The 16,676-nt window shown below is 31.8% G+C and overlaps 1 protein-coding gene across 1 annotated transcript in view; it reads right to left on the bottom strand.

Annotated features, from left to right (window-relative positions):
• The window catches only part of LOC106471424 (titin-like), a gene marked incomplete at both ends in the record, with an annotated part of 82,671 nt that overhangs the window by 60,177 nt on the left and 5,818 nt on the right, over positions 1 to 16,676 (bottom strand). Inside the window, 13 exons of the mRNA XM_013932025.1 lie at positions 214 to 357; positions 4,537 to 4,791; positions 6,362 to 6,505; positions 6,655 to 6,906; positions 7,594 to 7,737; positions 7,952 to 8,209; positions 8,586 to 8,729; positions 9,132 to 9,389; positions 10,056 to 10,199; positions 11,197 to 11,451; positions 12,626 to 12,769; positions 14,241 to 14,416; positions 15,668 to 15,743. Coding sequence (XP_013787479.1) covers positions 214 to 357; positions 4,537 to 4,791; positions 6,362 to 6,505; positions 6,655 to 6,906; positions 7,594 to 7,737; positions 7,952 to 8,209; positions 8,586 to 8,729; positions 9,132 to 9,389; positions 10,056 to 10,199; positions 11,197 to 11,451; positions 12,626 to 12,769; positions 14,241 to 14,416; positions 15,668 to 15,743 — 2,394 coding nt within the window. The remainder of the gene's footprint in view (positions 1 to 213; positions 358 to 4,536; positions 4,792 to 6,361; positions 6,506 to 6,654; positions 6,907 to 7,593; positions 7,738 to 7,951; positions 8,210 to 8,585; positions 8,730 to 9,131; positions 9,390 to 10,055; positions 10,200 to 11,196; positions 11,452 to 12,625; positions 12,770 to 14,240; positions 14,417 to 15,667; positions 15,744 to 16,676) is intronic.

Genomic DNA, 16,676 nt, shown 5'->3' with positions numbered 1-16,676 from the left:
CACCCACTGCCAACTCTTGGGCTACTCTTTTACCAACGAATTGTTGGATTGACCGGCACATTATAATGCCCCCACGGCTGAACCCGCGACCCTCAGATTGCAAGTCGAGTGCCCTAACCACCTGGCCATGCCGGGCCGCAACCGATGTTACTCTCTTAAAATAAGTAATGTAATTACTAAACTAGTAATATTTAGAAAAGGTTCATATTTTACCTTGCACTCTGATGTTAATAGAGCTAGTGGCTTCTCCAAGATTGTTTTTGGCCTTAACAGTAAACATCCCCGTGTCCTCCGGTAATACATGTCTGATATCCAGGGCAACATAACCAAAGTCAAATGTTACATGGAAACGAGATCCTGTACGACACATAAAATGATTAAAAAATATATAATATGCATGATAAAAAATAGTCCAAATATAACAAATGTAAGTAAAATAACAGAAAAGAATTTACTCAACTACTTCTACTGCTTTGTTGTTAAGCTCAAAGTTATACAATGGGTTATCTGTGCTGTGCCCACCACAGGGATCAAAGCCCAGTTTTTAGTGTTATAAGCCACCACTGAGCTACTGGGGGGCATTATTTCTTAGATTTAAATGTGAAACTACTGTAGTATGTATTAAATTATTTATATCATAGTTAAAAAAGTATTCTCATCGAAGTAGTTTAACAAAAAAAAATATATTTTCATCTTATTTATTCTGCACAGTTTTAAGAAGTCCCATCAAAACTAATGAGCAGCAGAATGACAGAAGTATATAAACGCTATATACAAACAACACTATAAAAAAACACCATTTTTGTTTAAAGTAGAAATAAAACATGAACTATTAGTCCAGAAAACATAATTGTAGAAAATCAAAAAGTGTTCTCTTTTTTTTTTTAAACTACATCCTGAAACATCTTTGTCATTTTTAATTACCTGTCAGCGTATTACACTTCGGGAATAAGGTGAAAAATCGGGTGACTGTGCAGTTGGCCAAAGCATGTGTATTTACTGAAATCTGGTATGATTTGTATTAATCAATTTTACAATATTTTATACTATCTGTTTCTTACCATAAAAACATTTTCCAAACTATACTTTAAGACTGATGAACAGGGAGTTTCCGTGAGTATAATTTGTCAAGGGTCAGTAAGTGAAACCTACTCTAGACAAGGGTCAGTAAAACCCAGGGAATGGTTGCTCATCTAAAGGAATCGTAGAACTATCACTGACCGTGGTGTACTCAAGCGGACATATCTACAGGTTAGACAACAAGATCATGTGAAATTCTCTACAGACAAACAAACAAACAAAAAGAAATACTACTTTTTGTGCCTTTACTAAAACTACATTACATTTGAAAGTTCAATGAATTGTTTAAAAGTGACAATGAATGAGTAATCATGGATAGACACAAAATTCACAGACATGAAATTCAACTTTCACAGCTATCTACTACGGTCAAGAAGTCGATGGGTGACTGTCCAGCATCATGATTTATCTTTGTGACATTACCTTCACACACATTAATAACCATAAGAGATGATTAAGACAGATGACCTGGAGTTCAGTAAGATGCATGAAATTTATATGTTGAATAATTGTCGTCTACCTCATATTTCCGTCACATATTTCATTAGCAATAATCTGTAAAGATGATATGTGCTAGTACAAAACACTGCTTAACACAGCTAGAATAACGGAAGATTTATCCTACTAGAAATGGGACACTGTGAGAGATTTCTAAAAACCCCAAAACTATATCTTCCCATCATGGGTTGCAAGAAAGAGTCTACCTAAAATTTTTAAATCAGTCTGAAGCCATGCAATTTTCATGAGTTAAGTTAGTTTCAAAAACTTTTCACTTATTTAGTTTTCCTTCCATAATAAACATAATTAAATGTTCTGGTTAAATGCAGTAAAAACCTTCCAAACAGGCATCAGTTTTCTTCTATCAGTATATGTAATGGTTTTTTTTCTCTGCATTCTCCTATGTCTTATATCTTAGTGTTTAGTAAGTTCTTAATGCTTTCGTCAGTTACATTTTGTATGCTAGATGGATTGACCATCTAGGCACAGTATCAGTGATTATTGAGTTGAACAGTATTTGAAGTTTAGTGACAATGGCAAAAGCAATACTTTAATACATACATAATGTTTGTCATTCGTTCTACGTTTACTTGTTGTTGAGTGTAGTGTTTGTCATTAGTTTTACGTTTACTTGTTGTTGAGTGTAGTGTTTGTCATTAGTTCTACGTTTACTTGTTGTTGAGTGTAGTGTTTGTCATTAGTTCTACATTTACTTGTTGTTGAGTGTAGTGTTTGTCATTAGTTCTACGTTTACTTGTTGTTGAGTGTAGTGTTTGTCATTAGTTCTACGTTTACTTGTTGTTGAGTGTAGTGTTTGTCATTAGTTCTACATTTACTTGTTGTTGAGTGTAGTGTTTGTCATTCGTTCTACGTTTACTTGTTGTTGAGTGTAGTGTTTGTCATTAGTTCTACGTTTACTTGTTGTTGAGTGTAGTGTTTGTCATTAGTTCTACGTTTACTTGTTGTTGAGTGTAGTATTTGTCATTAGTTCTATATTTAATGTTGTTAAGTAAAGCGAGGAGATGAATAATAGGCTACCTGCTCTTAACCCACAGCAGGGATCAACAGTTGAACGAATATGTCGTAGTACCAGAGATCAAAGTGTGCATGTCAAAACCTATTACAGGGTGTCATTCAACATAGATGTCAGAGTTACCAACTATTCATCCTATGTTGCTGATTTATTGACAGTTCATGGTGGAGAAGAATAAACACCAGATACAATATACAGGGACACTGAAAAAACTGTACATATATGTATTTCAGAGGTTATAGAGGTTGGACAAACGTATTCTTATTCTTCACATGAACACCACCTTGCACACCAACCTGAGTCAGTCTGACATCATCAATTCAGGTTGGACAAACGTATTCTTATTCTTCACATGAACACCACCTTGCACACCAACCTGTGAAAGTCTGAGTCAGTCTGACATCACCAATTCACAGGTATATCTTGAATACAAATATTTTTGTAGCACATCTGATTTTTTGTGTACCACAGGCTTTAACATTTTACTAAAAGCATATCATGTAGATACACAGAATAAATTTGGAATTATATTCAACATTCCTTCTACAATACTTATATATTCAGGTAACATTAACACTCTCGCTACAGACTCGGTGGATTACACTGACCTTATGACCCTAAAGTAACCATAAATTTTCATCATATAACCTTTAATATGTTTTGTATCTTCATGAAATTTGGCAACCTTTCAGGAAGCATTACAAGTATTTTGTACACAAAAAATCAGATTTTATAATAATCTTACCGAAACATTTGTCCACGAAGTGCAAAGTGATTTTCATGTTAAGATTAGAAATACTTTTCTTCATCTGAAAATTGTCATATTTCATTTTCACAATCTCCTAAATAAATAACAAACACTTTATGTTATTTTCTCTACTCTATACGCATTTGGTCAATTTAGCCAACCTCATAACCACCATAAAAAGTATGAAATAAACCTAAATTCCCCGTTTTTCTTTCTAGAATGACTGCAAATCATAACAGAAAACTATAACTGTTTATTCTAAATAGCTTAAAGCTTGTATACATTTTAAATTTTTCGTTTTATTGCTCTTTGGACCATGTCTAACTAACAATCCCTCTACACAAGTTGTAAATCTCTTGGCAAATGTGTAGCTCATGTTACCCTTTCGAATTATGTAATGCACAGGCTTCTCACAAGCATAAATAACAATGTAAGATAATATGTCATTTGATAGGTTAAAACTTTGGCTTTCTATTGGTTATAAATAACACAGTATAAAACATCAGAGAGAACTATTGGCAACTTATGAAAGAGAGGATGTGTCAGATGGGCATGGCAATGGGTCTAATTTTCTAGTTTATGGCTCCATTAACAAATAAGATTCAAGGCTATAAAACTTACACTTTGTATATTATGATGAGTAATTTACATTAAATTATATACTTCTCAGAGGGGTGGTAAATAAATTAGAGAACAGGGAAGACCTAGAAAGCAAATGTTACAATTCTCATACTAGGGGAGATTGAGGATTTTTTAAATATTTCCTTATAAGATTAAGAACTTAAAACTTATATTAAAAGTTGATTTATTAACTATGTTTGGATGCCAAATTTATCCATATAAAGTGATAATACAGTAGTTTAATTAAATCTTGAATGCAACTCTCTGACCTGCCCAAAGCAAGAAGGTTAAACTGATAATAAAAATGTTCATTCGATTTCTGTATCTCAACACTTAGTATCATTGTCAATCTAGTATCTGACTGGAGAGTTTCCTGTCTATAAGGTCAGAACTTTCGAAATTATAACTGTGACCAACATGACATGAAACCGTAAAAACTAAATTATAATTGTACTTGGCTTGTTGAAAGAGAAAACACATATGGTTACAATCAACAGAGAGACATCACAATATATTTAAGTTTAAAAAATGTTCATGATAACAAACACATGCTCACCAGCATCTAGGGGTTTGCCATTATGTAAAATTTCCACATGGAGATTTGAATCATGGGCTGGCTCAACTCGACATTCCAAGTGACCCGTCTGGCCTTCAATAAGTTCTGTAATTCCTTTTAATTCAAGTGTAAAGTATGGCTTAGAAACTGGCCTTTCTTCCACTTCCACTGACTGGTACTTGGGCTGACATTCCAGTTCTCTGATCTTTTCCAGTCCTTCAGGATGTTGAGTTTCAAAATACACATTTCTCCGACCTGAACATGAGATAATATTTATTTTATTTAATGATTCTCTTAAATGTCTAGAAGCTACTTTAAATAGATTTTACAAATGTCTAAGAAGTTTTGGATAACATTTCAAGCTGCTAATGTCATCCAAAAACTTCCTAAACAGATACAGTCTATTAACAACGACTTTCAAGTATACTCTCTTCTGTCTACACCTTCCATCAAGTAAAAAATATCTAGAGTAGCTGTACTCAGTGTTCAGATTATTTAGCTTATTTGTTACTTAAAAACAGAATAGGTGGATAAGCTTGAAACTAAAATGTTTTAATAAAATATCCACCACTTTATGGTATTAAATAATAATAACATACTATTATTCTTGACTTTGTTTAACGCAAACTGGAGTTTATTATGAGACATTTTTGTAAACGTAGATAAAATAATGACCTATATCTCCAGAATGTAGCTTTATTAGCTCAATATTTCACTATTACAGCTTCATCAGGAGCTATCGATTTCTTACCAGTTCACAGATTGAACTGGATTAGTGAACTGGTAGAAAATTTATAGCTCCTGATGGAGGCGTAAGAGCGAAATATTGAGCTAATAAAGCTACATTGTGGAAATATAGGTCATTATTTATGTTTATAATAATAACATACTATTAGATTATAAATTTCTATTGAAATAAGCAGTTATGTCCCTCTTACAATAATGTTACATGTGTCAACTCACAAACATCTGAACAATCGATCATTACTCTGTTAAAATTGATTCTTGTCAGTTTCTCAAATATTTTTTCAAATAAAAAATAAATTTTATTGATTACCATGAAAACACTGTTCACTACAACTCAGTAGTAAAAGGAAACTTCAACTTGTACGTTGTACATCAAAGTATTTATTTCAGTATTTTAATTACTAGTTTGCCCCCATAGTGGCTCAGTAATCTAGAAGGCTTATAACACTAAAATTTGGGGTTTAATCCCCTAAGCAGGCACAGCCTAAATAGTCCTCTGTACAGCTTCATGCTTAACAGTGTCATAATACAAATGGTGTTCAGAAAGAAATGGGTTTTCTTTTCTATATACTGGATCTTAGTAAAATTGTTATCAGTGAATGCTTACGTCAACATTTACCCACTACTAATACCATCATATATTATGTGCCCTCATGATACGTAGTGTGCATGATAATTACAAAATGAGATCCAAACACTTTAATGAAGTAAGTTGAAAAGACAGTGTCCATACACTGCTCTATGACATTAACAATGTTTCCTCATACTTCGTGTACCAAGTTCCTGGTATCGAACTGGAAAATCATCTCTCACAATACATTATTGCCAAGCAACATACTGAAGTTTGGATAGAAATATCTTTACCCATCTCACATATAGCTTCCTGCTACATCCCTTTACTTGTACTCTAAAAGATCTTCTTAAAACAGCTGTAAACATTTTTGTAATTTATTATGGCCGACCTCCAGGAAATAAAATCCCATGTCTTCCACTTGTAAATCCATTACTATTTTCAAATAATTAATGAATATATGACTCCTCTACGTTAAACACTGTTCAACAGGTTAATGCTATTTACCTTGGATTTTAATGGAGCATGTTGAGACAGCCTCTCCCAGGTCATTCACTGCTTTACACATATATATACCAGTGTCCTCTGGATTGGCATAAAGAATGTCCAGTGCTACATAACCAAAGTCATGAGTTGTTCTGAATCGATGACCTTAAAATGAAGAAGAAAGAAAATGTGTAACTGAGTTTTTGTGTTTGAAAATAACTTAGCTGGTCTAAGTATAAAAGCGTGATTGTGAAATCTACGACATAGTTATTATGTCCAAAACAAACAATTCTGTTAACTACAATGCAACTCACCTGCTTGAATTTCTACTCCATTGATGTACCACATAACTTGCAACTTAGGGTCATTCACAGGCTCAAGACGACATTCCAGATGAACAGGTTTCCCTTCCATCAGGTTCTCTTGATTAATCAGAGGTTTTAAGAATACAGGTGGACAAACTTGAATGACAGGCTCTTCTGCTTTAGGGATGTAGGAAGTTTCAAGCTCTCGAATTTTCTCCAAGCCTTCTTCATGTAGTGTATCCAAGATTATTCCACTCTTGCCTGTAAAATACAAGAGAAGGACGGAACAAGAAAAAATATGGTATCAGTCATATAAGAAATTCAACAACATACACAAATTTTTAATGATGATAAGTTCATAATTTATCCTTATTACGTGTAAAGTATATAGATATTGGCCATATTTTAAGTATAATAATATACACATCATAAAGTACATGGTTACTTTTATATAACAAGTCTGTTTTGTTAACATGATCCATTATTTTTCTGTAAACAAGAACAAGCAATTTCATATCAATATCATAATTAAGGGCAGTTTTAAATCTTTCCTATTAAACTTCACTCCAGTTAAATTGTTATACTCAAGTTCAAATTCAATATGGTTTTTAAATAAAAAAATATTTAATGATATTTTAAAAATACATTTATTTATAACACAAATGCACATACAAAACAGGCAGTCAGAAACATCCTTTGCAAAATCTAAAACTTGATTACAAGGCACATGATTTTTCAGATTCCAATTTTTTCAAACTGAAATACTGTTACATTTTTTTTATTTGTATGGCTAATTTTTTCTGCATACGGAGCTTTTAATCAAAGTGTGAGTCCTAAACAGATTTTTAACTGCTGATTAACAAAAGTTTTTATTCAAACCAATAAGAATCACTAGTGTCCTGTTTAAAAATAATGAAAGGTAAAGGAATCTAATACTATGTCTCTTACTCTGAACTCTTAGTGAGCAAGTGGTTATAGCTTCACCAACTTTGTTTACGGCTTTACAAATGTAAGTACCAGTGTCCTCTGGCAAGACATACAGGATATCCAGGGCTACATATCCAAAGTCACATGTCGTTTTAAAGCGATGACCTAAAGAGTGAAACCTTCAATAAATTATTTCCCAAATAATTATGTATGTCTTCTTTCTTAAGTCCAGTTTAATTTTCTTTCATATTTTCTGGAATAAAAGTACGTAAACTAACAAATGAAATGCTAATTTATTCATATAAATAAAATAAAAGAAACAAAGGAGATAACAGAAAATAAAATACTATTTTTCTCTATTGTAGTCACTATTATTGACCTTGTTGAATCGGATAGCCATTGAAGAACCATTCAATCTTTAAGTTTGGATCATTAACTGGAGTCAGTGTAGCTTCAAGGTGAGCTCTCTGTCCTTCAACCAGGTTTTCCAAGTCATGAAGCAGCCGTCCAAATGCTGGACGTTGATCATATACGACTTCTTCAACTGTGGTTTTGCGGAAGCGACTTTCATCTTCCAGATATTGGATTTGCTGCAGACTGTCAGGCTGCTGTGATTCTAAAATCAATCCACTTTTGGCTACAAAATGAGTGGAATAAAATTACACAGGAATGACAAATATGTAATGGAATAATTTTCAAGAAATATAAAATACATAAGTTGTCTAAAAACAAAAACAAATCTGTACTTTGTTTACATATAGCGATATGTTGATATATCATACAAACTTACATCAACCAAGCCACATGATATATCATACAAACTTACATCAACCAAGCCACATGATATATCATACAAACTTACATCAACCAAGCCACATGATATATCATACAAACTTACATCAACCAAGCCACATAAAGAAAACACATGAAAATGCCTTAATTTTGTGACCAATAACCTAATAATTACAATAGAGACCTTTTTCAAACAAATTAATGTTTATGTTTTCTTTTACCTGTTACTTGAATAACGACGGATGAGGTAGAGGTGCCCAAACAGTTTGTTGCCTTGACCATGTATTCACCTGAATCTTCAGCATTAACTGAAAAGATGTCTAGGGCCACGTGTCCAAAGTCATACACTGTGCGGAAGCGATGAGCTAAGAGAATATTACCAGAGGGTAACCATTTAATATTCCATCTCCAATGTTTAACTGTGTGTTTTATGATAAAAAAATTAAACAATTTCATGAGTAAAAACTGTGTTTATTACACATCTTTACACATTAATTACAGTAAAACAGTAAATTGTTAAAATAATCTATGAATTAATAAACACTTAATTACTTATTTTTTACATCACTATATAAGTCAGATTTGTAGTTTACTTACTTTGTGAATATAAACAAGCATGTAATACAACAGTATTAGCTTAATTTACTGAATAATTATTAGTTATATATTACCACTTGTTATCAGGTAATGGACTACTGAAACAATGTGTATGTTATGACGTTTTTGCATTGTTTTCAATGATTATTTAGTGGAACCTTTTACGTTACCTGTTTTTAAGATCTGACCATTGTAAAACCATTCAATCTTCATTGTAGGATCTGGATATGGTTCAATTTTGCACTCAAGATGACTGTTCTGACCTTCTGTCAACTTAGTGGGTCCTCTCAATGGAGTAACAAAGACTGGTCTACTAGTGATTACCATTTCTTCCGTAACCTCCCTCTGGTGTCTAGTTGAGTCCTCAAGGTATTGAATCTGGTGAAGGCTATCAGGTTGTTGAGATTCAAGCAGCAAGTTACTTGATCCTGTAGACACAATATTATTACTTCTGTAGTTACTTGGGTTTGAACAATCTTAAAGTATCCATATGCTATAAACACAATGAAAACCAAGCTGTATATCTAATGATGAAAAATAAATATAGATCGTAATTAATGAAACATTAAAACAGTTAAGTTTCTAGCCAAAATAATGTACAATTAACACATTTTCTGAGCCAAAAATGAATATGAAAACTCATTATAATGGTTAAGATGAAGGCCAATATTTTTAATATGAAATAGTGAAACATCAAAGAGATAAACCAGAAATGAACAATATTCCTGTGTTAGAACTAAAATGAGTATTCTATAAATATTCTTTTATAAAAAAATATGCTTCATAATTTATAAAAAAAAAAACTACCACATGGAAATTTAAAGTCACAATATAAATACCATTACAATTCCCATTGAGTTTTTTTCAGTTTCACTTTCCATTTTCATTCTATAGTTCATAAGCATATCTGAATATATAGTAACACCTATATAGTAACATCTATTCTATCTATTCAGTTCTCAAGTAAGAGTAAAATAATAAAAACAAATGCAAAACTACAACTAGTCTTGCATCAATATGACACTTCTGGTATGATAAAATACAGTAACAAACCTTAAATTTACAATTACAGACTTTTAGATGTGGTAACCTACCTTTGACGGTCAAAGTGGCAGAACAAACAGCTTGTCCAAGTTCATTTGTTGCCTTACACGAATATGTACCACTGTCTTCAGGTTTCACATAGGCCAGATCTAGAGCAGCATATCCAAAGTCATGCATAGTGGTGACACGAGTGGCTGCAAAAAATAGAAAACAATCTTAATATGACTAAACACTTGTCAATTATTTATTAATACAGTAAAATAATGGGGCTTGAGGACTGAATTATTAAAAACTGATCTCCAATAATACATATGAAAATTTTAAAATATGAAGAAATTTAACTAAACATATAACTCAAACATCAATTAACACTTGGCCAAATTAGAAATAAAAGCACACAGACACAAATGCATAATAAGAAACTGGAGGAGTTGTTTCAATTTGTACAAATTACTATGAATATTATACTCACCATTTAAAGGTTATAACTTCACTGTATAGGTCACTAGTTAGAACATATTTGGAGTATTGTGTTCAGTCTTAGATGCCTTACATTAGAAAGGACATTGAATTGTTAGAAAATGTGCGGAGAAGGGCTATTAGGATGGAAAGGTTGTCATTTGAAAACAGGTTAATATCTATAAAACAGTTTTAGAGAAAAGATGAGTTAGGAGCGATCTGACTGAGGTGTTTAAGATTGTTGAGGCAAATAATAGTGTTGATGCATCATCTTTTTTCATACTTAATGGTTAAGACTAGGGGATACAAATATAAATTTTGACAGTATACGGGTCATCTTTAAAGTAGACAGTTTTATTTTGCCTTTAGAATCGGTTGCCTTCAGATGTGGTAGAAGTAGTAAATTCAAAGAAGTTTAAGGGAAGGCTTGATAAAGATCTGAATGATAAGGGTTGGCTGCGAATTCCTTTTTGTTTCTGTTTTTAATATTTGAATGTAGTGGACTGGACAGCCTAGATGGACTAATAGGTCCTTTGTTATCCTTAAATGTTATATTATTTTTGTAAGAAGCAAGGTTTCCGCTGTTAGGCGTAGACTTTATATTCTTATATCTATGTTGTAAAAGGCTTGAAAATGTTATATTGTGTTAAGAAATATTCATAAATCCTCAGCATAAATTATATATATACATTGGTATTGCAATTAAACTGAAAATATAATAATTATATTTACCTTGCATAAGAGCCACACCATTAAAAAACCATTCCACCTTCAACTTGGGATCTCCAATAGGTATAAGACGACACTCAAAATGAGCACTTTGGTTTTCTTGGAGTTGCAAGTTTCTCATAGGCTGTACAAAAACTGGAGATTGTGAAATGGCTTCTTCTACTGTAGTAGTCTTATGATAGCGACTGCTGTCTTCTAATTGTTGAATCTTCTGCAGACTATCTGGTTGTTGGGAGTCAAGGATCAATTTATCCTTTTCTGAAAAAAAAAGGAAGTTTGCATTGTTATTAATTCAGACAGCGGGTCGATTCTTTTAATACTTTTCCTCTTCCCTTTTTCATTAAAGCAAGTACAATATTTCTTTTCCAAGGGACCACTGAGCCAACTTAGACCATCATTCTCTTTTTCTTTAATACCTATGAGTTTAATAAAAATGATTTGTAATATGAAGTGCTAGGTTTGAAAATATTAGAAACACGTACACATTATATGAAGCAATATTTTGCAAAATATTGTCAGTATCTCAAATGTATACTTGTTGTACAAAAGCCCATAAGTCTGACTGTACAAACTTTTCTGTCTTACAGAAAACCTTGATTTAATTATGAACAATACAGAGATGATGAGAGTATATTCAAGGAATATTCTTAAAATTTTCATAATCTCATAGTGCTGCCATTCATCTCTAAATACAGACAAGATGAAAAATAAACTGACAATACAAAATGCTGACAGAAATAAAAAAATACTTATATCTAGAATATCTAAACTGTGTATAGATACTTCTAATTACAATAACCCTAGCTTCTCTTTCATTTCAAGTTTCTGAACATATTGTTGCGTCATCAAGATCATGTGATTCTCACGCTCTCTACTTTCTAGAATTATCCTGTACTTTGGCAAATGTTCTAGTTCTTACTAGATATAGGGTAGGCTGGTATATAAAAGAAGGTAACGTAATGTGTGTGTAGATAGTGAGTAATTGATCTGCGGTCAGAAGTATTATTGACGTTCGTTGTTATGGTTTTTGTTTAGCGCGATTGTTGAAGTTCAGTGTATCGATAAAGTTGTATTCGGAAAGAATAAACCAGTTTTATTAAGTAAAGTTACGGAAAGTTAATTAACAAACGGAGATGTAACAATATTTATCAACAGCACATAGAATAATGTCACAATATATCATTCTAAATATAACTGGTTCATAAAGGCTAAGTTTCTACAGTTCAAATTTTAAAGGTGATGAGTCTCAGAATATACTTTTTTTTATTTGTTTGTTGTTAATCACAAACTACTCAATGGGATATTTGTGCTCTGCAAACCATACGTATTGAAACCCGATCTTTAGCATCACAACCTGCAGACTTACTACTGAGTTAGGAATATACAGTATTTTATTTTGCAAAAGTACAACTAGTTTTATCAAACAACTTACCGTAACACCTTAACTGGGCTGATGTGACAGCTTCTCCAAGGGCATTTGTTGCCCTACACATGTATGTTCCTGCATCCTCAGGATAAGCGTACATAATGTCAAGTGCCACAAAACCAAAACTAAGGGTCTCAATAAAGCGTGTACCTGAAATGAAAAACAATTTTTATTTCAAGATATTTGCAATAGGATTTTCTCAATCTCAAAAAAATCCATTTCATTATAACTTGGAAAAAACGGAATATTTTCTATTAAAAAACATTTCTTTGAATAAATAATGATTATTCATCCACTTTATTTATCTCATCATTAATTTTACAAATCTTTTACTATTGCTTCAAAGTTTGATAAATCCAGTTTGCTTCTTCCTTATGAATAAAAGCTGATCAACCCAAAAATTATCCCATAAAATGTGAACATAATTATATTTCTATCTCTACAACTTTCCATATCATGTTTTCATAATAACTTTTCTAAATAAGAATATTAGTTTCACTGGATACATGTGTGTAAATATGAAAGGTGCATAATAAAAGCTACATTGTATTCTACCAACTATGGTATAAAAGTAGACATACATAGAAAACAAACACATACTGAAAATAGACACATGCAGAAAAATGAAACATGTTAAAAATAGACATATGTAGAAAATGGAAACACAAAGAAAACAAACACATATTGAAAACAGGCACACGTAAAAAACAAAAACATGCATGCATATTGAAAATAGGAAAAAGTAGAAAACATACATTGAAAATAGCCAAATGTAAAAAACATACATACACAGAACAAAAGACACATTAGAAAACATAAACACTCAGAAAACAGACACACACAGAAAACAAACATTAACAGGATAAAGACACATAGAAAACAAACACATTGTAATGAAATATTTAGTGCACTGTATGAGAAAGCTCCAGATTTGTGTTGTTTATATTCTATATACCATTGAGGCCAGTAATAACATAAAAGTTTAAATTGCACTCTGGCATGCTCAACTCTATGACTTCTTTTTTTAAGGTTCCACAAAAGTGTATGCTAGTAAGTGTACGATGCTTAGATGTGTTACTCAACATTCAAGTCATCGGACTTACGTAAAGTGAAAGTTTCAAAAACAGATAAGTCTCCTACAATCTGTGGGTCTGTAATTGTTGCTGTAAAACTATGCTCTACACTTTACAATATGTAAAATAGTGATGAACAAATGTCATCATTATGAGTAGCCAGAGCCGATGGTGGTTGTTATTAACTTACAGCTGCCTTCCCTATTGTTTATCGTTATTATGAGTAGCCAGAGTCGGTGGTGGTTGTTATTAACTTACAGCTGCCTTCCCTGTTGCTTATCAAGCAACTCAAAATTAGGAACAGCTAATGCAGATACTTTGTGTGAATATCAAAAACAAACAAATGTGTATGTTGGTTTTCAAATTATGGTTTTATATATATATTTATATATATATAAACACGCTATTATTTCATAATGTAATTTTCCATAACTGATTGGTTCAAAGCTTTAACTTATATATACAATTAATGATACTGCATCAAAACATAATGTATAATATGTTGAATTTGCCCAGAACCTGTATCATATCACTTAATAACTTTTTACCCATTTTAATAGGCTTTCCATTATGAAACCATTCAACTTTAAGGTTTGTATCCCCAACTGGGAGTAAACGGCACTCGAAGTGAACTCGCTGTCCTTCCTTAATCTCCACATCATGAAGTTGACTTACAAACACAGGAACTTGAGTTATGACTTTTTCTTCTTCTTGTCTGGTATATCTGTTGAATAAACATATATATATATAATTTTACTGATACAAACTTTTTTACATTCTTTGTTCTTAAATAAAATGTTTATGGTCATAAAAGAAGTATATTTCCTTTACATGTACCCTTTCCTTTTTGGTGTTATATTATTTATAAAAAAATAAAATATCACCTTTAGAAACTGTTATATTTTCTGATTACAGGAACATTCATAACAAATTTGATTTAAATACATAGTTTTAATATAGTTTGAAAAACAATTTGAATTGTTTATTTTCCTTCTTTCTTTCTATAAAAAAAAAAATAGTTGAACACTGAAGTAGACATATAAGCACAGTTTTCTCACATCTAAAGGGTATTATATATATATGTCTTACACTAAATTAGAAACTCTATAAAATACTTGGCAAAAAAAACACAACAAAAAAACATGCCCCCAAAGTCACTGTTAGTTCTAAAGCTAAGATAATAAACACACTGCTGTTTACTGTATCAATAAAACTATTGATGGAAAAAAAAATTGACTTCTAGCATTTTAGTTCCAACTGCTGAGTTGATTAAAACAAATTGTTCAATTGTCACAGAAAGGGGTCCAAGTTTACAGTAATATTCAACAACCTATTCTGTTTTTACTTTTTCTATATTGTTGTATTTATAGTCAATACATACTATTTATGGTTAATTAAATGTTATGGTGAGTAAGCAATTTACAAGCTGGTACAGAATGACTACAATTACACTTGTCAAAAGACATTACTATTACTATTAGTATTAGGCCTCTTACATTTGTAAACGCTACATTCTTTATTAGTCCCTTATAGTTATATTTATAATTTTTATGAATTAGAAGGGTGTATAATAATAGTTTCCAAACGACTCTATTTAGTATATAGTATTTTTGTTATATCCATTGCCGACGACGCGTTTCGCTCAATCCAGAGCTCTTCAGAGTTCAGGCTGGCTCGGACACATCGGAACACTATTCATAACAACAACATTTGACACGATGTGAAACTCTTTTAAAGCTGGTTAGGAATATTACAAATAGAATTATACTTGTCATAAGATATTAATTTGATATTAATATTACTAGTAATTAGGCCTATCATATTTTAAACACTACATTCTTTATCTAATCCATTTAGTGTGCTTGGAATGCTATTACCATACACTCTTTTTACTCTTAAAAATCCCTAAAGGTTTAGATGGCATATTTGTTGTTGCAGTCTTATAAAATATATATTATTCATCAATAAGGCCTACCGTGTGTACGACTCCAGCTGTTGAATCTTTTGTAAGCCCTCTGGATGTTGCGTTTCTGAGATTATTGCAGTTTTACCTAATATTAATAACACAATATAATTATTGTGAATATAAAGGTAACTATTAAGCCTTCTTTAACAGTCTGAAAATATAATTTTCTGTTTTTAGCAGCATGAAATATTTTAATTTATTATAAATCAAATTTCGTATTTAAAGTAGTGAAAAAGTTAATATTTATTTATTGTATACCAAAAAAATTGTACTGTGATTTTGAAATTTCATTTCATTAATTTTTTTCATTAATTACGACGTTTTGACTTCTGTTCACAATTCCAAGCTCTAGCTGGAAATTTATGCATGGTTCAGGTGCTGGTTATTAATGATGTGGTTTGATTGCTGTTAAACTTAAGCTATACAGATTCCTTTTTTTTTCAGTTTTGTGACTTTCATTAGAGAAGTGGTAAATAACCTTGTTCAAGCATCCAAATGTTTTTAGCATACTAAGATCCTTTCTTGGCAGCTCAAAAAGCACCATCATGATACTGATTAGGCTCTTGAAAACATCCATTCTCTTTTACAGACACGTAATGGTAATGTTACTAAATTATGGTAATGTTCATATATGGCTTCCATTGGATGCTCAGAGTCACGACCTCACGACCCTGAATTAAAACTGTTATGTTCCTCCATATTTGACTTGTGTTTGCGAATTCTGGCTTCCTCCTCCCTCTACTTATACTTTTCCTGGTTATGCAGTTTATGGAATTGACTGATCATCTCAAATTCATAGTGATTTATGTCCGACATGACCTCTCCTTTCTATCCATATTTCTGACATCATCCTCTGGAGGTCATAAGGGTTACTGTTACCTGGGTCTCCAAGTTTTTCACATCATCAGTGTCTATAAATCTTTCTAGCTGTTAGCCTCACTTAACATTATGTAGTTAAAAAATTATCAATATAAATTCGTACTTTATATTTATATCGGTATAGTAATCTTTTTTTTTT

The sequence above is a fragment of the Limulus polyphemus genome, unplaced genomic scaffold, assembly GCF_000517525.1.
Source record: "Limulus polyphemus unplaced genomic scaffold, Limulus_polyphemus-2.1.2 Scaffold4614, whole genome shotgun sequence".
NCBI classification, from domain to species: Eukaryota; Metazoa; Arthropoda; class Merostomata; order Xiphosura; family Limulidae; genus Limulus; species Limulus polyphemus.
The sequence above is the reverse complement of the archived record's forward strand: the minus strand, read 5'-3'. Positions and strand labels throughout refer to the sequence as shown.